This window comes from Dermacentor andersoni, chromosome 8 (assembly GCF_023375885.2).
Source record: "Dermacentor andersoni chromosome 8, qqDerAnde1_hic_scaffold, whole genome shotgun sequence".
Lineage (NCBI taxonomy): Eukaryota > Metazoa > Arthropoda > Arachnida > Ixodida > Ixodidae > Dermacentor > Dermacentor andersoni.
The window spans coordinates 113503453-113525670 of NC_092821.1; the positions used below are offsets into that span (position 1 = coordinate 113503453).

General features: G+C 48.9%; 1 protein-coding gene across 1 annotated transcript in view; it reads left to right on the forward strand.

Annotated features, from left to right (window-relative positions):
* Positions 1 to 5470: 5470 nt before the first annotated feature.
* The window catches only part of LOC129384403 (uncharacterized), a 48312-nt gene continuing 31564 nt past the window's right edge, over positions 5471 to 22218 (forward strand). The window contains exons 1-4 of the mRNA XM_055069857.2: positions 5471 to 5733; positions 8507 to 8857; positions 12213 to 12338; positions 14035 to 14176. Coding sequence (XP_054925832.1) covers positions 5506 to 5733; positions 8507 to 8857; positions 12213 to 12338; positions 14035 to 14176 — 847 coding nt within the window. The 5' untranslated portion in view covers positions 5471 to 5505. The remainder of the gene's footprint in view (positions 5734 to 8506; positions 8858 to 12212; positions 12339 to 14034; positions 14177 to 22218) is intronic.

Consider the following 22218-nt stretch of genomic DNA (forward strand, 5'->3'; position numbering starts at 1 on the left):
ATCTGGCGCGTGCATGTGATCTCACTCACCTGTGCTATGCAGTGTCACAAATTTTAAGTTGGACTATATTTCTTTATTCCATCTTATATATATTAAATATATTGGTTTCTTCTTGGCCAATCTCCCATTGTGGGTATGGGCCGTAGTATAGAAATCACCATCAACATGTGGCGACCATCTGAGGGAACTAGTTCGTGTTGGCATGAGAGAAGTACATGTGCGTTTGTGCATTCGTCAACTTGTTAGCTGTTTCCTATTTATTCGAGAGGGTCACGATCCATTCCTGCACACTTTCGTTCAGTTGACACTAAGCAACGCCCTGCCTAATTTCATAGTTTCCACAGGTTATGTGCAGGAGGCACTTATAGCTATTTAAAGGAATTTGTCAACTCATGTCGATTTCTGTCAACACGGTTTTCACATGAGCATACCTGAATGAAGTGACTCGAAATCAAGTGTACAGAGACGTCTGTGATTCAGTCCTCCCACTACTTACATGTGTACCAAACAAATTACAGCAAATGCCCCGCCATGGATGTTTTAAAGAGGGTGAAAAACATGCTCATAACTCCAGGGTTAAAGACATTCTTTAAACTTACAGTACTTTATTGATCAAAATTCAGATGCGCGAGAAATTGCTGCTCTTTCATTGGGGTGTCAACTACTTGCCATGTAAAAACGAGGAGAATATGGAACATGTATTTTCAAACTGTTAGGAGGGGTTTTTCTTCTTGGATGTCCTTCAGAGGACCATCAAAAAAGATTTCCCGTTTGACCCACATGGCATTACATATACCTCCCGTTTGACCCACATGGCATTATATATACCTCCCAGTCGAAGATGACTGTGGACACCCATACGATGTATAGTAATGTTTCCCAGCAAAGTAGAATGGCAGTGCGTCATGCTGCTGGATGCACGTGTGTCATGCATGAATTTTTTAAGGAATCTGTTGGTGTTTATGTAGAAACTGTTCGGTTACAGAACCATGTACTGGACTGGTTTTCATGCATTGAAGCACTGAGAACACTGAAAGAGTATTAGTTATCATTCATCAGCCTATGCCCAGCTAACATAATATGCCGTCATTTGGGGGTTTATAATATGCTCTACTTGCATTTGTATTGTGTCATTATCATCGTATTTTTGAGCTTCAATCGACCAATAAGCGCAATAAAGAGAGAAAAATGTCATGAGCCATTCCACTCTGTGAAGGTGGATGGCCAGCAAAACTGTGTAGCAAATGACAAAAAGGTGACAGAATTTTGAACAAAGGTATGAACACAGTTATTGTCTTGGTCGGTGGTCACCGTGACGAAAGGTGTGCACACGCACATATCTTTATACATTCATGTTCATTTGTGTTATACATTCGTTATACATATTTGTTATGTACATATGTGTTTTCATTTTGTGATGCACTGATGCAAATAATTTGAGACCGAAATCACCGCACTGACTGGCAGTAAGCCGTCAGTGCGAAGGTGCCGTCGGCACCTTTGCTAATTGGAGGGGCAGTATGGGAACGCTGGCATGATGAGCACCATAGGAGCCAGCTGTGGAAGACGATGACGAACATGTGAACAGTGACATGAGCCATTGCTGATAATGACAGCTTTTCCTCTCACATATGTAAATTTCACGGAACCCTAACCATAAATAAACAGCTTCACTGTAAAAAAAAGTTTGGTGTCTACTGTGTTGCAAGCTTCAGCACCTGTAAATATAGACAGATGTCGCATCTTTAGGTTTAATGTTTTATCGGGGCATTCCTTAGCAAGTCCGACGGATGTGCATTCCTCTTGGGACAAAGACGGTCTTGTAGGCAACAAACACCTTCGCGGAACAGTAGGCAACATTTCCATGACAGTAGGCAACATTTCCAGTTAAACTACTTATAACCAAAAACAGTTTCGTTCTGTGGTCTACAAGATGCCTCCTGTGTCCTTGAAAAGGTTGATCACTGTTTTGTGGAATGTCAGGACACTGTTCTTTTGGCACATCCTGCAGAGAACAGTAATGGAAGGTATAGACATAGCACCGTGCACAATTTGCTATCTGCCATTTAGGAATCCCGGTGGCTTGCCTTACAATGCATAGCCTCCGACGAAGCAAGATGTGACAGGCCTGGTGAATGTCAAGATGCACAAGCTCCTTATATCCGGGAGTGCGCAGCTCATGTAAGTAGTGTGAGCCATCTGTCCTAGACTGCGGCGCCGTCCCGCAGGCGAGTGAGCTATTCGGCGAGAACTCACGAGCAGCAGCAGCAGGCGGCAGCCACATCACCATAGAGGCGCAGGAGGATGAGCAAAATAAGCTTCGTTTTAAAAGGAATGTAATTAGCCTTAAGCACTCGAGGCTAATGGAGTGCGTGCTATTTTACTACTAGCGCCACCTGCTAAGTATGCTTTTACACAGGCGCACACGGAGTAGGCCAGATGTTCCCGCACGCTATACTTTCGCAGCGCGTGTCGAGTTTGCGTGCTTTTGAAGACAACGTCACAAGGTGCTCTTTGCTGACTTCACACGTGTTTGGCATTTCTGGGATCTGGCTGCCTTGCAACCAGTTCCAGAAAAATGAAAAGGATTGGGTCAACCAACTCAATGGCAAAGAAGATAAGGTCGACGTAATTGCATGCGAAATGGGATACGAATATGATGCGAAATGGGTGAATAATGAACACGAAAGAAAGACAGAAACAGATGGAACAGGGAGATAAAATCAACATTTAACCATCGAATCGTTTGAGCCACCATGTACGTCGACTTTAGCGTTAGAATTTGGTTGACACTTTCATTTTTTTTCTGCTGCTTAGTGTCATTTTGTGTGAAGTAACACTAGTTGGCACTAGATCCCACGCCAGTCCTGTGCGTTTCTATTGTCTTAGTGCTGTAACCACTTTCGCTATCGCGAGATCGTCAATGTGCACCTGAAGCGACGATCGGACAGCAACACACCCCTCTGCACATGAGCACCACATCTGTCGGCGAATGCTTTCACGTCGCAGTTTTATATGCGCTGAGCTCTTTAATTTTTTATTTGCGATATTCTTTTTTCAGAGATTGAAAGTAGTATACGCTTTGTATTATGTCACTTGTTACTAAGCAGAGTAAGGGTGCAAGAAGATGTGTACAGGACAGACTCTCTTTTTCACCACCCTTATTGCCCTCAACGACAGAACATAATGCACCAACTGGTCCAATGGTCAACGGCTTTGTAGCAGCTTGCTGCAGTAACGTCGGCGCCACATTTTCCTTACGTGAAAGTCCCCCGGCAGGTAGGATTTCAGCAGAGCTTTTTGTAGTCAATGTTTCCTTTGGAGATTTCGGTTTGGGGTTCGTGGTATCGGAGTGTATCGTGGTATCGGAGCGGTGTATACCCTGTGGCATATACCCATTGACCCAAGTTGATGTCGAACAGGTTCACTGGAGACTGCGCATACCCAAGAGCCAAGTACGTTGGCGAGGTTAATTGAAATGAGGCGAACTTCCAGTGGCCCACACCCAGGGACCGAAGTTGTCAAAGAGTTTTATTGAGGGACGGCACTAGCTAGTTGCACATACCCAGCTACCCAAGTTGATGTCGAACAGGTTCACTGGAGACTGCGCATACCCAAGAGCCAAGTACGTTGGCGAGGTTAATTGAAATGAGGCGAACTTCCAGTGGCCCACACCCAGGGACCGAAGTTGTCAAAGAGTTTTATTGAGGGACGGCACTAGCTAGTTGCACATACCCAGCTACCCAAGTTTGGTCAATGGGCTTTATTGAAGAATGGCAGGAAGAGGGTGCAACGACTGCTTATATGGCCTTCATGCGAGACACGGGGCTCTTTTACACCTGGTGCCACGCCCCTTATCTCAACTCAGAGGAGGCTCAGGCGAAACAATTGCCAGATTTGTATGCCAGGCTAAACCCGCTAGCTGCAACACCACCGCCAAGGATGGCACTTACGCAGTGGCACATACCCAGCCGGTCCGACGGACGGATGTACGCAAGAAACTTTAATGAGAAAAGGACCTGCGAGGTTGCCCAACGGTTGCTTTCAAACACGGTTCCCTCAGTCCTAGAGCACGATCCTCTACCATTAGACTATGGACTACCCAGTGACATAAGTTGGCGGGAATATGGTTAGATGCATAGAAACATACCGAACAGTGCGTGAAGTATCCTAAGAATTGCTAATCGCATTAAAAGTCGGCATCGAAAGCGGGTGAGTGTGGAGAAAGAAAACAGATTGGGACCAAAGTGTGCATTGAGCGAGGAGCGATGAGCTGCATAGAAGTAAATCATTTGCCATTACGGTGTTTCGCTACACTACTTCAATGCTAATAGCATTAACGTCGACACTGATCGAGAGATGGGTTCTTCCGCAATTCCTTTTTCTTATAGACTGGCAGCTAAGCAACACGTTTTTCTTATACATATATTCTTACGCAAATATTCATGCAAATGTTAATACTAATGTCAATTATTCCCAGTTTTATTCGCATTATTAATATTACTAATATCCCCCCCTCTTTTGTCTAACGCCCACCTCTTGACCAGTTCCCCATTGTGTGTATGTGCCATTTCGTGCGATCAACATCGCCATCAGTCGAGTTCAAGAGAAGCAGGAGAAGAAAGAAGACGGCGCGGGGTGCGGTGTTTGTTAAGCTCTGTCATTAGCAAAATATTCAGATTTTTTACACTTAAATTATTCTTGGAACCGGCAATGGTGTCCTAACCGGAACTTTGAAGTTTCATTTACCAGGCTGTGTTGCCGTATTCCAACACTTAATTTTTACTTGCACAGATGTGGTCTGGCGATATCCCCTCTATGCTACCTATGCAATGAACCAGAAACTATAGATCATTTTTTATTATCATGCCGGCGGTTCTCTACTCATCGAAAACTATGTCTAGAAATTCCACTTCAAAATTTATGATTACCTTTAAGTAGCACTGTTATACTCTCCCTTGGAGCAACAGTTTTGGGATATAGCCACAGGAACGTTTGCCTAGCCATTTATAATTTCCTATGTGGCACAAAAAGAATGCCTTGTTAATAGTTTTTAGTTTCAAGAATTGATTTATTTCTACTACATGATAGAAAATTCAAAATGTAAAAGCACAAATTCACAGTTTAAATCTTACTATTATTATTCATAATTTACCTTACTCAAGTTTAAATATATCCTTTTTTTTTAACATTCCTATCAACGCAAGGCTTACTTTAGTATTGATCAATACTTTATCTCATGTATTCATAGTTTATTTTGCATCTTGGATTACTTGTTTTCTTTTCCTTTTTCGGGTTATTTATTTATTAACCAATTTATTTTATTTTGCTTTATTTATTGAATCATATTACCACCCGATTCGGGGCCGATCCCCCTCAGTGGGTTTGTGCCATTAACTGAGGCTTCATCATCATCATCATCATCAAGGTCGTCATCGTCACCATCATCATCACCGCCTCCACGGTGCCTCTGGGGTGTCGGGGGTGCTAAAGACCTCGGTCGCCATGGACAAGGGAGGCGGGTCCGGCGGCTGGGACGCCGGTGAGAAAACGAAACCTGCGGACGCCGAGGACGCCGGCGAGGCGAGGAAACCCGCCGGCGACAACGCACCGCCGCCGCCCGGCATGGACCCCGACTACGTCGAGTTCACCTCCTCGCTGCAGAGCGCCTCGGCGCGAAGCAGTTCGACCGTGGCCCCCGATTCCGCCAGTGGGAGCGGAACTGCACTGCACGTGAGTCACGCGTGTCTGTGGCCTCGTTCACGGGGACTCGACCCGAGCGGGTCGAGTCAGCCGTCGAGCAAATCCGACTCGACTCGACCGCGTTTACACGTGCATCTCGTCAGGCGGGTTGGGCGAGTCAGTGTGTTCAAAGGAACTGGTTGGTTCATCTTTAGAATAAAAAAAAACTGAAACAGCGCGACGCAGAACGAGCGAGTAAAGAGCACAGGAGAGAGTGCTGTCCTGTGCTCTTTACTGGGCACTCATCTGTGCGAGTCGACTCGACCCTTGTAGGCAGGTTGAAGAACCCGCCTCCGACACCCGCTTGACCCGTCTCCTTAGCGCGGACATGAACCAGACGACATGTCTTTGGCCCGAAAAGCCGCGGCTCCACCCGACTTTATATATAGAGTTCGTGTAAACGTAGCTTGTGTAGCAAATAGTGTGGTTTCCACGTGAATGTGACGATTGGCGCATCGCATTGCATTTCTAGCGCATCGAATCCGTGCAGCAAACAGCGGTAATGCGTTAAGAAGGTAATTCTTAGTAAGAAGGTAATGCGGCCGGAGAAGGTAGTTGGAGACGGGGCAAGTCATCTCACCCGGTGCATATAAACGCTGTGGTATCGCAATGAGGGAAAGAAAAAAATTGATATGGTTGTCGCAGTGCGGTTTCACCCACTCATCGGCGAATGCAAAGCGCCGGAAACAGGGGGTAGGGTCTAGGGTATTCTATAAGCATCCACCTAGTGGACATGTCTATTCCGTCTGCTGCTGATGTTCCGATTGGCCAATCAGCACTTTAGTAGCACACGAAATGGCATTGTCCACTAGGTGGACAGTTACAGAAAACGAAAGGGGTTATGGGCCGCATGTAACCGATGTCTTATAGTTTTGCCCGTGATGCGCCAAGAAGTGCGATAAGCCTCTGTCGCATTCATGCACATGTAAACGCAGGTCGTCATTTATCAACGGGGTTTAGCTTCGCAAAGAAACACCTGTGCTCTAGAGACGCCGCATGTAGTGCAGGACGCCTGATTATGTTGACAATGCTTAAAGCTTCAAGTTGATTATTTGTACAGCGCGCAAACTGCCCCGGAGAACAGCGTGATTACATATACGACAATTGAGTGCAATATGGCTACAGAACACAGTCTATGTTATTTGATAATTATGCAAATATGCAAAAGACCTTAGAAAACAATGCTCATACCAAATGTCATTTCACGACTATTTGAACAACAACAAAAATGCAAGAGACACGGGCAAAGGCCTATAAGACGAAGACACGAGCATTGATGCAGTATACTATTTCGCCATCATCGCCTCATAGACAGATATACCTGCAGACATAATAGCAAAATAGTAGAACTATAATGTCCTTACAACAGGCAAAAAAAGGAAAAATGACAACCATTCCACTCTGTGAAGATGTAATGACCGCGAGAGCTGACGACAGTCAAAGTTCTCAAGCGAAAAGCAAAGTGCTTTCGCGGCCATTCCATATTCACATAGTGGAATGGTTGTCATTCTTTGCGTTGCGAGTCTGGCGTCGTTGCTCGTTCGGAGGTGCCTCGGCTCGCGATTGTCGTTTTCCTTCAGCATCACGGGAACGTTCTTCGTCGGTGGTCGTTTCCCGCCGGCGCCGTTTACATTCTCGTTGCTGTTCCCTACGGCGCTCCTCGTACGCATGTTGTTCTTCGGGCGTACGAACTATACGTGTCAGCCCAATCGATAACGCAGCTCTTTTTAGCGCCGATACCCCTCCTGCTCATATACTGCGATAACCTGGGCGTCACGCTATTGTTCACAGCGAGCGTTCTAATCTGTTCTGCATTTTGACTTCTGCGCCGCCGCACTGCAGCCGCATGGGTTTGTTATAAATTGCTTAGTCCGTTTCTGTTGCCGGACGCCGAAAAAACTACGGAAGGTTAGTCATAGACAGCTTTTGCTGTAGAAATAAAGTGTGTAATGACAATGAAACGCGAAAGTACTTTGATGGTGTTTTCGTTAACGTGAAATGAATCAGGAGCTTTGATATCTTTGTCGCTTTATCAGGTTTCAACAGACGTGAAAACGTGGTTGCGCAAATATCAGCAGCGCGCTAGAAAAATAAAGAAGAAGGAAACATTAACCTCAGCCAGGGCTCGGGCCTGAATGCGCTACGTGGGCAGAAACTTTATCCCGCGAATCTAACAGCGCAGCTCAAAATTCCGCGTACAAATTTGTATAGCTATAGTAGAGACATTGTCCCAGAAATCTGAATCGTGGCGCATCGCTCCGCACCAGAGACCTCGGAGACTTGGTCGCGTTCAGAGATGATTGACACATTTTCCACTTTTCTTTTTTTTTTTTCGTGTCAATTGAACGTCCAAATCTTCTAACTCCCCGAAAAAGAAATCCTGCAGGCGTTAGAGCGCCCTGAATAATTGCCTGAACTACTTGTTTCTACGCCCCTGTCTCGATTTGGGTACACAGGACGTGCATATGTGATGACGTCATGATACACTAGCTCACCCTGTTCTTGCGATCGCTCCGGCTGCGACAGGGGAGCGCACCCCGAAGAAACGCACGCAACACTTTTTACGAGCAACATCATCTTGCTTTGTTTCATGTCGTCACGACAATATTGTAATTCAAGCTTTGAACTGCGTCCTTTCTCTTTCTTCTCGTGTAGTATATGTGGCTCCAATTGTGGGCTTATTGTTGTGCCAGGAAGATCTTTAGTCGCGAGTAGACGATTGATGAACGCTCACTGCGAGAATTGGTCACGTGTTCCGTTTCAGACTCGGCTGGCGGAGGTGCTGAACGAGAAGCTGCTGGACCCTCTCTGGGACACGTACCACCAGGGAACCGAGATGGTTCAGGTAAACGTCGTCGATCCAGTCAGATACGCGTACTCAAAGATGACCGCCGACAACGCTGCCGGACTCGTGCAGGCGAGCCAGACTATGTCGAAACTGCACTTCAAATACGTAACCATAGAGGTGCTTGGACCGTTATTTTCAGAACTCAATGGTATGCACTCTAGTTCCCCATTCAACCGGTTCCTACCAGCATTGCTGGAACTCGTGCTCGAGCAGTTTGCGGAGCTGTCTCGAGATTCAGAGCCCGTAGAAAGTTTGCCCGCTCCTAACGTAAGGCTACTCCATTCACATGGCGATTTTGGCCTGTCTAAATGCAAAGCTCGCCGCCAGAGTGCTCTAGAGCGTTTGAAAGCGACCAGTCGAATGTATGCATGATTATACATTGGTATACGAATGGCGTAAAATTTGTACAGATTGTTTGCATTGATGACATCGTGGCTTCCGTCTTAGGATACTAGCACGTTTCGAAGCTGCGTAAACAAAAAACGTGACAGCGCGAAAGGCGCCTCTTGCACTGAGCAACAAATCAATAATGGTCATAACCCGCTGAAAAAATCGCCGTTTCGCCCGAAAGGCGAATCATCGATTGCGATAGCAAATTATCAGACAGCCATACGAAGTAAGCATAGCACTTTTATCGGCCGCACCAACTTGTAAACTTTCGCTTATTAACTAAATTAGCAAGCATGGTGTCAGCGCGCACAGCAAACATGAACACATCACACTCGATAACCGCAGACACTCGCTGTCAAAGCGCTGGCACGAGGAAACGCGGCAGCAGCCGCGAGCGAAGTGGCCTTCGTGCTCTCCATCACTTCAACGCAAACTGAGCGGTGAGAACACAGCACACGCAAAGCTACGAGCCATCAGCCCACCTAAACTCTGCGCCCAAAGCATATCGCTCTCAAGATGAAGCCCGCGCGCTGCCATGCCATACACAGTTGCTGCCGGAGGATGAAATCCGGACCACGGCGGCCGCATTTTGACGGGGGCGAAATGCGACAACGCCCGTTAACCAAGATTTAGGCGCACGCTGGTCCAAATTATTCCGGAGTCCCCCACTACGGCGTGCCTCAAAATCAGATCAGATGTTTACAGCGAAGCTATTAATGGCTAGTTCCTCCAGGATCGCGTCCGTGTGTTAACACAAAACTATCATAATCAGGATTGGCTGCAGCTTAGTAGTCTTCTTCCACAGCTGGCTCATCGGCGCCCCTCGGCGCTACCACGCGACCGCGCTCGTGTCAATGCTCCCGCGTTTGTAGTCGTTATCAATTAATTAATTAGTTAATTACTAACCACAAAGAGGTAACCAATTTTACAGCGAAGCTGGTTAGGACTATTTCACCCAGGATCGTGTCCGTGTGTCGACACAAAACTTCCCATACGTGGGCCGACCTCGAAGATAGTGCATTGCCGGACCTACCCGCGGTGGAGGTGAAGCAGGCGTTAGGCGTAATACGTGAGCCGATTGCGAAGGTGTATAGTGCAATGCCGGGTCGACCCGCAGCGGAGGTGCAGTTCGCCATTAAGGGGCCCACACACACAGCTTCGCTGGTCATCCTTCTTCACAGAGTGGAAGGGCACTGGATTTCTTTAGTACAACGCCCTCCCTCCCTTAGCTCACCGTTCCTTGCGCGGGACGGAAGACGGCGCGCTTCGTACTCGCTTCCCCCCTTGCGCGCCCGAGATTGAGTCGCGATAGTCGGCCCACCCTCGCACTCTTTCACTTGCACATACAGCGTACAGCGCGCGGCGACGGTGCTTTTATCGCCCTTGGACTTCATGCGGAACATCATGGCGATGGTGACGACGACGGCAAAAATGCGCCTGGAGTGTCCATATAATTGCTATCGCAGTCAAAAGGTAACCGTGAAAAGCAAAATCGATGCCCGCTGCATGATGATATGGCGCAGTGACGTCATCGTGGCTGCCACCTTTGGGTGCCAGCACGATGAAAAGGCTGTGTCCGTAGCGTCACGTGCAAGCTGTTTATACATCGGTAATGGCGTACTATAATGTGTTGGTGGAAACCTAACCTTTTCTCTTAAATGTAACAAATTTTTATTCAAATTGGTCAAGCGCTGGTCCGACGAGGTTGTTATTACGGTTGATTTATACTTTAATTAGGGTTGGTCTCTAGCTAATGACTCCACTTAGCAATTCGCAACGGAGTCGATTGTTTCCTGAATGTCCTGACCGGAGTGATAACATCTGTACGTAAATTAATTTAAAGCAGGCAACACCAGACGGTCAGCTAGAACGTACCATCTTCAAAGAGTTAACCTGACAGGGAACAAAAAACAACAGAATTAAGCTGAATAACGCTGAGTTAAGTGTGAGCCTGGCTTTACATTGCTGCGTGATTTGTTTGCTTTACCTTATTTGCTGATTAACGCGTCTTATCGTTTTGTGTTTCCGAAGCGCGAGTCCATGCATTACCTTCACGCCCGTCTCAATGCAGTGTGTTCTCGAGGCTATGCTGTCATCGCCCTAGACGGCTGAGTGCGTCTTCCAACTTGAAGCTTCCAGCTTTTTCACAAACATTCGCCGTGTCACGTGCTGGTTCCTGGAAAATTTTTGCGTCATGTATAAGTAGCGGCCGCCCGACAGTAGCTTCAGTTGTGGTTCTTCGGCGGCTGCTCCGTTGCGTTGTGATCTTCGCCACGGCGTCAGTCCATTTTTTTTTCGCGACCGCAAGTGTTACTTTTAAAGCGAAGCGCCTCTAAGGGAAATTGCGCAGTTGTTTCTGGTTGGTACTGAGGAAACACGGCCGCATTGTACAGAGCGGACCTGGAGGGGTGTTCTGTAAGAGCCCACCTAGTGGACTGTCCATTTCGGCCGCTGCTGATGTGCTTATTAGATGTAGCTGTGCGAGCGAAGAGAAGGCGAGCGACCCCAGCCTATCAGCGCCGGTTGAAATGGACAGTCCACGAGGTGGGCTCTTACAGAATACACCTCCCCCCCCCCCCCCCTGGTCTTGCGGAGCCACCGCAGTATACAGGAACATGCTTCGGAGTATAGAAATATAGGGGAGAGGGGGGAGGCATGGATAGTAGCGCAGCCTCGCACGTCCTATCTTGGAGGCAACCTGCGCTGGGTTCGAAGTCTAGCCGGTCGGGTGTAAGTAGATGATCGCTTCGTAGGCGCTGTGTTATCGCGCACCTAGTTCGCGTCGAAGCGAGAGGCAGCGCAAAGGAGAATTCGCTCGCCGCTGCTGCCGCTCTTCATGGCGCCAGCGTTCTGACAGTAGGTGCCCGCGGTGCTCAAGTGAGATGTGTTCGGGTTTGCCTGCGCGCTCGTGGCAACGTTCTTGTTAATTTTGGTAGCAAGCGGATGTTCGCAGCAGTTTATGCAGCTGATAAAACGACTAACTTTACTTCGTATAACTGCCTGCTAATTCGAAGTTCCAAATCACAGCTTCAATTTTCGGGCGAAACCGTCCGATTTCAGGCAGGAGAACCCTTATATGCGGCTTGGCTGCCTTTGATGTATGAATTACTCGGGCTTGCATGCAGTCTGCGTTCGTTTTCGATATTTCATTGCTTTGTCGTAATTTCTTTAGCTATAGTTCCTATACTTGCATGACAATCTGAATGCGTGCGATGCGCGCGCGTTCTCGCAGATGCACGTCGTGGACCCGGTGAGCCAGGCGTACCAGGACATGTCGGCCAAGGCGACGGAACTTGTGCAGACGCGCGTGATGGACCCGGTGAACCAGGTGTACGAAGGAGCACCTGCTTACTTTCAGGTAAACCTGAACAAGCTTAAGAACAATGGAGTGCCGGTGCAACACTTTTCATTGGTGGAACACTATACTTCTCGTACAGTGTAAAAGCAATTTGCACCGGTTGGGGCTCATCCTGTTCCCCAACCGTAATCGTCGAATCTGGCGACGGCCTCGTGTTCCTTGTCATTAATCTTATGGCATCTTCGGTTGGCTGTTTCGGAGCGCCAGAGCGCTCTCAGGTACGGCGTTGTCTTCGGTTGGTTGAAAGAGGGTGCGCGCTCTGCGTTCGGCTGGTTCTTTTAGATCGCTCTTCTCCATCTTCGAGCGCTCTGAGGCACTCCGAGCCCTGTCGTCGGAGCAGTCATCGAGATTAAGAGCGTTTCCAGAAGCGTCATTACAACACTGCATCGCCACAATTAGCGACGGTTCACCGTAATCTAGGCAACCCAGGCCCGCGCATGCTAGCGTCTCAACGAACGCTCGTCCCACCGGCGCACCTTGCCCTCCATCGCCTGATGTTCCAGCATCCCATCCGGCTACATGCTTCAAAGAAATCATGGCCCTGTACATATCGCACAGGCTCAGATTCCCACCCCCGGCATCGGGCCTAAACAAGACGGACGAGTGCTGGCTCCTCCGTCTCTACACCAACACGGTATTGTGCCCAGCAATGCTCAAACACTTTAACCCGGCATTCCGCGGGGTCTGTGTCCATCCGTTCGCGGACCCCTTCCACATGGAGTGGTCCACACCCCTTCCCATTCCCCCCTACCCGAGAAAGCTGGGAGGCTGCCCTGCTCGGCTGCTCGACCCTGGAGGATCAACGTGCCCTACTGGCCCGAGCGCGTGCTACAGCAGAAGCCACAGGCGTCCCGGACTAGGGACCCCTCCTAGATTTTGTGAGTGGCCGGCCCTTAAGGCCGTCCCCGACTCTCTCCTGTCATTACTCAATTAAGTTTTTCACCACCACCACCACCTGCGCGTCCGACAGTTTTCCCGGCAGCGCAGGGAGCTTTGCAGAGGTGAAACATCGGACATAGGTAGTACTCACGTGGTTTCGCATCTCCATTTCATCCTCCGGAAGCAAGTGACACATTCGGCTTACGCGCTTGTCCTCTACCTCTGAGCTCAGGCAACGCCGGATCTGGCCGACTCTGCTTCGGGGAATGGAGGGGACCAGTCAGTGATACCATTAGCTCCTTCGCCGTGCTCGGTTTCCTGGAAGCATGTGCTATGTATGTATGTATGTATGTATGTATGTATGTATGTATGTATGTATGTATGTATGTATGTATGTATGTATGTATGTATGTATGTATGTATGTATGTATGTATGTATGTATGTATGTATGTATGTATGTATGTATGTTGGTATTACTTTTCTTCTTGGTCTTGTTCGTATTCTTTGTTTCCGTGCTATTGTTCTTGTTCTTGGTCTTCTTGATCTTAGGCTCCATGTTCTCTGCCATCGTGTCATTGCTTTTCTTTGTCTTCATGTTATTGTTGTTCTTGTAAGTCTTCTTATTAATGTTGTTTTTCTTGTTCTTCTCTGTTTGTTGTTGTTCTTCTTGTTCATCTTGATCTTGTTCTTCTTTGTCCCTGTGTTATTGTTCTTTTTCATGTTCTTTGTCTCCTTGTTCTTCTTGTTTTGCTTTGTCTTCTAGTTCTTCTTTAGTTTCCGGTTCTTCTTGATCTTATTCTTGTTGTTGTTCTTCAGAACACCGTGGTGGAGCCAATCAAGGACGCGTACAACCGCGCAGCCGACATGTACGACCAGAACGTGACCAAGCCTGCCGCTAAAGCTGCCGGAAGCTTCACCGACTTCCTGAAGAGCTACAGCGTCTGGAAGGACGACAAAGGTGCAGAAATGGCAGATAAGAGATAAATCACGCGTGTGCGGCTTGGAAGTGCTAAACGCATGTGCGTCAAGAACAATCCGATCTTTCTGGCGGTGCGTCACAGAAATTATTTTTTCTTGCTTTGCTTTCATTACAGTAATAGTTGTTCAACCAGTAATTATGCTACGAAGCCTAACTTACTCGTTAGTTCAGTAGGTAATTTATTACGTAAGATTCGATTGCGACCGGTTTAAAACGCGTGCGGGAAGCGAGACGCTGTTTCGGACGTCAAAAAGGAGACTGTATGCACGTCGCCGAAACCTGATACGGTGGTCTCGTGGAACCACACAACGGTGGCGCGTACACGCCAGAGTTGTGGAGCGGTAGCTCCGGAGTTGAATTGATTCCGGAACCATTCCACATTTTTTTAACACCCGGAATGAAATGATGGCACGAGTTGGGTAGATGGAATGGAAATGGGACGTGCGCGCAATTCCGCAGTGGACTTGGAATTTTCCGAGTCCTCGAATGCTAAATGTTGATTTTGAGCCAAGCAACCAAGTATTCGAAATTGCCATTTAGATGGGCGTGACCAACATATTGTGTGTTGATATTTTAAATATTTTTCTAAAGGAAATCAGACGTCATAGATATAAGTGATCTCTGATGAAAATTTGTTATGAGCAACGTCAGGGTAATGCTCATTTATGACATGAGTCCAACTTACGTGAGCTCGGCATTCCCGAAAGCTGGCTAAAGTGGATGGGTTTGTATCTCTGTACATGTAACGCCGCTGTTCTTTTTTAACAGCGGAGCTGTTTAAGCCTTAGTTCCGCCGTGGAGCGTTACCAGAAAACACCCTAGCTGTGCGCCGCCTCGCGTTGCTTAGCAACCACCTGCGAGATCACCGAGCCACGTAATCTACTCCAAGCGTGTAGGGCGGAGTCGTCACGTCACAGGCGAGTAAAAGCTCGGAACAGCCGGCGCGGCGACACACCTCTCGCTTCTACTCCGTGCGTACAGTCGCGATCAATTTGAAGGTGATCGCGCGAGCATCGACTGGCGGGCCTTCCAAGCAGCATAGCGGCCGATTTCGGAACTGCGAAGATAAAAATTGCGCGGCCTTCTTTCCCTATTATGCTCTTCCAGGCTGCAACCATCACCCCCAAGACCAACTCGCCACCTTTTCGTGCTTGTTTCCCTTTCATGGCAATGATCTATGTGCGTCGCTTCCTCATGCATATCTTGGCTAACAATGACGCCTATGTGCAAAAGCTCATAACGCAATCGAAATGAATTCGCAGGTTATGCCATGAACGGTGACGGGAGTGACAGCTTTTCAGGGAACACCAAAAGAGAGAGAGGGGAGCTATCTGATGTTTCCCTCTCGACCGACGGTGATGACGTAACGTGGCGCTGCTCCTAGTTTTGGTCGCCGCTCGAGCGATCACCTTCAAATTGATCGTGACTGTACATGCTGCTACCATGGGGAGACCGAAGAAAGTCCGAACGCCCGAAGAAGAAGCGGCTTACCAGGAAGAGCGCCGTACTGCCAAGCGAGAAGCGATGCGTCGTCGCCGAGCTGATCCGGAACACCGCGCCGAAGCTGCGGCTGACAAGAGGCAACGCCGAGTCGAGGACCCCGAGTTTCAGTCCAACTCTCGACGTCGCCGAGAAAGGGATTCTGGCCTGCGACTGGTCGAAAACTTCCAGCATCAAGCCCATCGAGATAACAACTTAGCAAAACCTAGCATAACCTAGCAAAATCTAGAAACAACTTAACCAAGCCTACCAACAACTTCTCGAGGAAGCCACTCCACAAGCGAACTATGGATAACTCGTACCTAGTTCGTTTGTTCTGTAAATTGGTCTCTTCTCAACCCTCTCTCTTGTCCTCTCTCCTTGTCCTGATGCTCCCCTACCAACACCTTCACCACTGCTGACAGCTATTCGGGGGTCGGCAGGCGGCGCTAGACAGTTACACTGCGTTCAGCAGCAATTTACTTCCCCCATTTTTCATATATATATATATATATATTTAATAAATTAACAACCAATTACTCCTACTACCACACGCGCGCTCGCTTATTTGTGTGCTAGTGCGTGCTTTGTGGTGTGCGTTTGGGCATGTGCATCTTTGGGTGGGTGCATAAATGTTTTGAGCATGCGGTTTGGCATGTATTGTTGGTAGTGTTTGTTTGTTCGTGTTTCGGTATGTTTGGGTGTTTCTGTGTATGTGCGTATGGGTGCATATTTGCAAACTACAATTCGCGGGGGTTTGTTTGGGGGATAGTTTTCGTGTGCTTGTCCGGACGCAAGTGTTCGTGTATATGGATGTACTTGTTTGATGAGCGTGTCCGATTTATTTGTGCGTGTGTGTGTGTTAGATTTTTTTGTTTGCATTTTTACTGCTTTCGTATATGCGTGTGTGTGCGCGCGTTTATATCTGCTTGTGTGCGTGTGTGTATCTGTGTGTATCTGTGCGTTTTGATGTGTCCGAGTGCGTGTCTCTTTCTTTTTTTTTTCTTCTGCTAGCTCGCGAGATTGGAAATCGGCGAAATTTTGTGTAGTTGTAAGCACTGTAAAGTTTCACGCCGTCTGCCTCGCCGGAGATAGCGCACTTCTTGCGTTAGTGCGAACAAACGTGTAGACGGCACTCAAAACACCGTCGTGGTGTATTTGGTTCGCATTTCGAGGCAAGGCTGTGTACGGCGCGATCACGCTGGATGGTAAAAACAGAGCCACAAACGCGCAGGACGAAGGCAACGCATCTGTGTTATCTGCCTCCACTTCGCTTTTTCTGCATTTACGTCGATGTGTGTTCGCCGCGGTAAATACGCTCAACGTATTGAACAGGAAGCTTTGGCTCGGGAGTTCGTAGCTAAATATATGATAAAGAAATAGTTGTTCTGGGCAACCCCTGCACTGATTTTTGCCGAGGTTTGTTGTACTTAAACGGAAAAGCGACAGCATAGTGGATGTAGGCAAGGAATCTTTCACTTTGTGCCATAAGTCGTTCTCGGAAATCTTTGGAAATTGCAAATTTAAAAGAAAGACTCACGTATCTACTTTACAACTCTGTAGATCAGCAATAATAAATTATATCACGATTATGTAAACGGCTCCTAATAATACATCTAAAGTGAACAAAAAACTGATGTGATATACACCGCTCTGAAATATATCTCTAATTTGTTAGTAGGACTTTTTGCGATGCCCTCGTAAACGTTGTAGCAATTTTACGTAAGCTCTGTAGGAATCGCACCGCTGGCACGAGTTGTTGGGGTCTCGGTGCTGACGCCCGTTATTGCCAATGGGTCGCAAGCCCCAAGGGTAGCGTTGGCCTGGCGGCCTGGGGCACTGGAAGCATCCGAAGGTCCCGGCAAAGCAAGAGAAGACTGGTAACAGAACAACTTGTTTATTCTAACATAGCAAAAGAGCGGCCGGTCAGTTCGACCGAAGTGGAGAGACGGGAGAGCACGTAACTCAACAGTACAAATCGGAGCCTCTCTCCTGGCGTCCGGGGGCAGCTGCTCTTATACTCTCGGCGTCGCGGTCCAAAAGGGAAGGTCACGGGATGAAGGTCACGGGATGAAGGTCACGGGACGGCGGAGCATGAGCCCACGACGGCGCGCACGGTCGAGCCGAGAGACCTGCTGAACCGAGTGTAGTGACGCATCGCCAACCCTCACTTGGGGAGCTCCGCTCCCCGGCTGCCGCGCTTTGACAAGCGTGGGCACACACACACACACGCACACACGAAGACACGTGGCACTGAAACACGCCTGGACACGCTTGGCGGGGAGGCGTTGCGGCGGCGTCGAACGGGCCAAAATGTCCGCCGCTTTGAACGAAGCCCCGGCGTCCGTTGCATCCGCGCCGGCATTACCGCGCGTTGTAGGCGAAACGTAACAGACCGCCCCGCCGGGGGAAGGAGATCCCGATGGTCAGGGGACTGCATCCGCTGTCCGGAGGGATGTCGCTCGATGATGCTCATAACCGAAGTTGGGCGTCCTTGGGCGTTTCTTGAGCGCAGCGCACAGAGAAGGCCTCGTTCTCACGTTCAGGTGCACACAGGACACTGCAAAGTGACTTCGGGAGAGTTGACATTTTTGTTCTCGTTTCCGGCAAGCGTTAGAACCACGCCAAAAGTCAACCGCTCAGTCAGCAAGCACGGCACAACCCTCACTAAGCCCTGCCAGGCTCTTCCCCCTTTTATACTGCTGCCTAGTTCCTTACAGTAGTTTAGCAGCACTCAGAACGCGTCCACAAATCGGAAAAATTGCACTAAAAAGCACATCATCACTTTGAAACACTACACAAAAGCAATAAGTTAAAAAAAATCCTGCCTCAGGAAGAAAAACATCAGTAACAAGCAATTTTGAGGCTGATTCCCACGTTAGGGGCTTCGACTTAAGCCATCGGCGTTACCGTTGAGACTCCCCTTTTTGTAACGCACCTCAAAGGAATATTGTTGCAAAGCGAGGCTCCAGCGCAGGAGGCGGCCATTTTTGGGAGAGATGGTCTGCAGCCATTGGAGAGGGCAGTGATCCGTTTCAATGATAAACCTCGAGCCGGCTAGGTAACATGACAATTTCTGAACGGCCCACACGATACACGCACACTCTTTCTCGGTGGCGCTATACGCCTGCTCACGACTGGTCAGCTTACGACTAGCATACAGGACGGGGTGTTCTACTTCTCCATTTTCCCGTTGGCACAGTACAACGCCCATGCCTCGCTCACTAGCATCACACTGAACAACGAACCCTTTTGTGTAGTCGGGCGATCGTAGCACAGGCTGGCTTGTTAGGGCGCTCTTTAGGGCGCTAAAAGCTCTTTCCTTTGTCTCATCCCAGACGACTGTTTGCGGCTCTGTCTTTCTTAGAGCATCCGTCAAGGGAGCCGCGATATCAGAGTACCTGGGGATGTACCTCTGATAGTAGCCGGCGACACCTAAGAACGACCGAATATCGGTCTTCGTGCGCGTTTGCGGGAAGTCTCGCACAGCGGCCACCTTTATTTCAGAGGGGCGGCGACGACCCCGACCAATCACGTGTCCGAGGTAGACAACCTCGGCCTGTGCTAACTGGCACTTGGGAGCCTTGACTGTCAAGCCCGCATCGCGCAGGCGGGTTAGCACTGCCCGCAAGTGCGCCATATGCTCAGGCCAGGATGCGGAGAATATCGCTACGTCGTCTAGATACGGTAAAGCGAATTCTTGCTGTCCCCGCAACACTTTATCCATGAGGCTTGAAAAGCAGTATGGCGCGTTCTTCAAACCAAAACTCAAAACTTTAGGACGGAATGTCCCCATTGGTGAAATGAACGCCGCATACCTACTAGCCTCTTCTGTAAGTGGAACCTGCCAATAACCCCTGACAAGATCTAGGGTGGAAATAAACTGAGCGCTACTCACTCTCTCAAGGCGCTCCTCGATGTTAGGGATCGGATAAATTTGATCCTTAGTGATGGAATTAAGCCTGCGGTAGTCGACGCAAGGACGAGGTTCCTTGCCCGGTACCTCAACTAAAATCAAAGGGGAGGTATGTTCTATGTCATGAGTAAGGACAGAAGTCCTACCAGGCCTCTCAGAGAACAGACCTTGAAACTCTTGTAAGAGCTGGTGTAGTTCGGTTTTCTGCTCAGGCGACAGCGATGCTTTACTTATTAAGTCACTAATGACTTGATCGGTGTCTTTCCTGTTCGTCACTGAGCCTAGTCCCGGAAGCTCGACCGGAAGCTCTTCTAACTTTCCCGCATCGGGAATTTCCTCTCCAGTATCTGGTGCCTTTAACGCTACAGGCTCAATTTTATCCCGTTCGGGCGTGCTCTGAATACCAGCTTGCTGCGCCTCTGACCCTTTTTCATCGTTCAACAACGTCGACCCCGCAACTACCGCCTTTGCAGCGAGCTCCCGAACCTTCGATCTGGTTAAGGCCTGAACGCTAGCCTCACCAAACAAAAGCCCCTTCTCGCGCAGGAGGTGATCGGACCTGTTCGAAAATAGGTACGGGTACTGGGGGGGCAGCATAGATGACACTGCGGCCTCCGTCTCAAGTGCTCCGAAAGGTCCTTCAATAAGCACTTTTGCTACCGGCAGACACACGCTATGAGCTTCCACTGCTTGCTTGATCCATGCGCACTCGCCCGTGAACATATCGGGTTCTACGTAAGAGGGGTGAACTACATCCATTGTAGCTGCGGAATCGCGAAGCACTCGGCACTCTTTCCCGTTCACGAGGAGGTCTCGCATGTAAGGCTCGAGAAGCTTCATGTTCTCGTCAGTGCTGCATATAGACAAAAACACGACTTGTGTTTTTGTTTCTGGACACTGCGCTGAAAAGTGACCCGGCTTCTGGCACGTATAACAAACGCGCGCTTGCCTCGTCTCGAACCGCTTTCTGCGTTCGGCTTCGGTTGCCGCCGTCTCCTTACGTTCGGTCGGACTGCTTTCACTCGCATCCGAACTACGTGTGTCCCCCTTTGCTCTCATGGGCGTGAACTTTGGCCTCTCAAACTTGGAGCCAAATTCACCCTTTTGACCGTCCTTAGCTCCACGAGCCCGACGCGTCACAAACTCCTCGGCTAACTCAGCGGCTCTAGCCACCGTACTAACGTCTGGCCTATCCAAGACCCAGTACCGCACGTTCTCAGGTAACCGACTATAAAACTGTTCTAGCCCGAAACACTGCAGAACTTTCTCGTGGTCACCAAACGCTTTCTCTTTGAGACACTCCTGCATGTTTGACATAAGCCTGTAGGCAAACTCTGTATATGACTCACTTTTGCCTTTCTCATTTTCCCGAAACTTCCGACGGAACGCCTCCGCTGACAGCCGGTACTTTTTTAGCAGACTCGATTTCACTTTCTCGAAATCCTCTGCCTCCTCTCTCTCCAAGCGTGCGACTACGTCGGCCGCCTCGCCGGGTAGCAAAGTGAGCAAGCGCTGTGGCCACGTTTCCCGAGAGAACCCCTGCTTCTCGCACGTTCGCTCAAAGTTAACCAGGAACAAACCAATGTCCTCTCCAAGCTTAAACGGCCGCATCAGGTCAGTCATTTTGAACAATACTCGTTCTCCTGCACCGTGTGCCTGACTTCCATTACGAGCGCGTTCCATCTCTAACTCGAGACGCTTCATTTCCAAAGCGTGTTGACGGTCGCGCTCTTCTTTTTCTTTCTCTTTTTGTTCTTTAAGTTCACGCTCCTGTCTCTCTTTCTGTTCTTTAAGTTCACTCTCATCTTTCTCTTTCTGTTCTTTAAGTTCAAGCTCCCTCTCCTCAATGGTCTCAAGGCATTCCGACAGCTCGTCATCCTCAGCTTCTAACTCAAGAATAGCCCTTAGCAGTTCTGGTTTTCTGAGTTTGTCTGAGACATCCAGACCCAACTCTCTTGCAAGCTCCAGCAATTTCGGTTTGCGCAACGACTTCAAATCCATGGCTGCTCTGAATGCTGCTTTCTCTACTGCCTACTATTGTCTTGCCGCAACTAACCCGGTAGCAACGACAACCACAATTACCAGCTCTGTTTCTAACACTAACAAAAGCCTGGCAAAACTCAGAAGAAGAAAGTCCCGCACTCACCAAACCTCGCAGCCAAGACTTCAGCGCAGTCGTTCCGCTGCAGGCAACCAGTCGTCACACAGGGCTCGTTGCACTGCTCCCGGATGGTCGTTGTGCTGCTCAGCATACATTCAACCGCATCTCTTCGCTGCTGGCCTCCGTTGTCGCGATCTCACCGCTGGCAACCAGATGTAGTAATCGCACCGCTGGCACGAGTTGTTGGGGTCTCGGTGCTGACGCCCGTTATTGCCAATGGGTCGCAAGCCCCAAGGGTAGCGTTGGCCTGGCGGCCTGGGGCACTGGAAGCATCCGAAGGTCCCGGCAAAGCAAGAGAAGACTGGTAACAGAACAACTTGTTTATTCTAACATAGCAAAAGAGCGGCCGGTCAGTTCGACCGAAGTGGAGAGACGGGAGAGCACGTAACTCAACAGTACAAATCGGAGCCTCTCTCCTGGCGTCCGGGGGCAGCTGCTCTTATACTCTCGGCGTCGCGGTCCAAA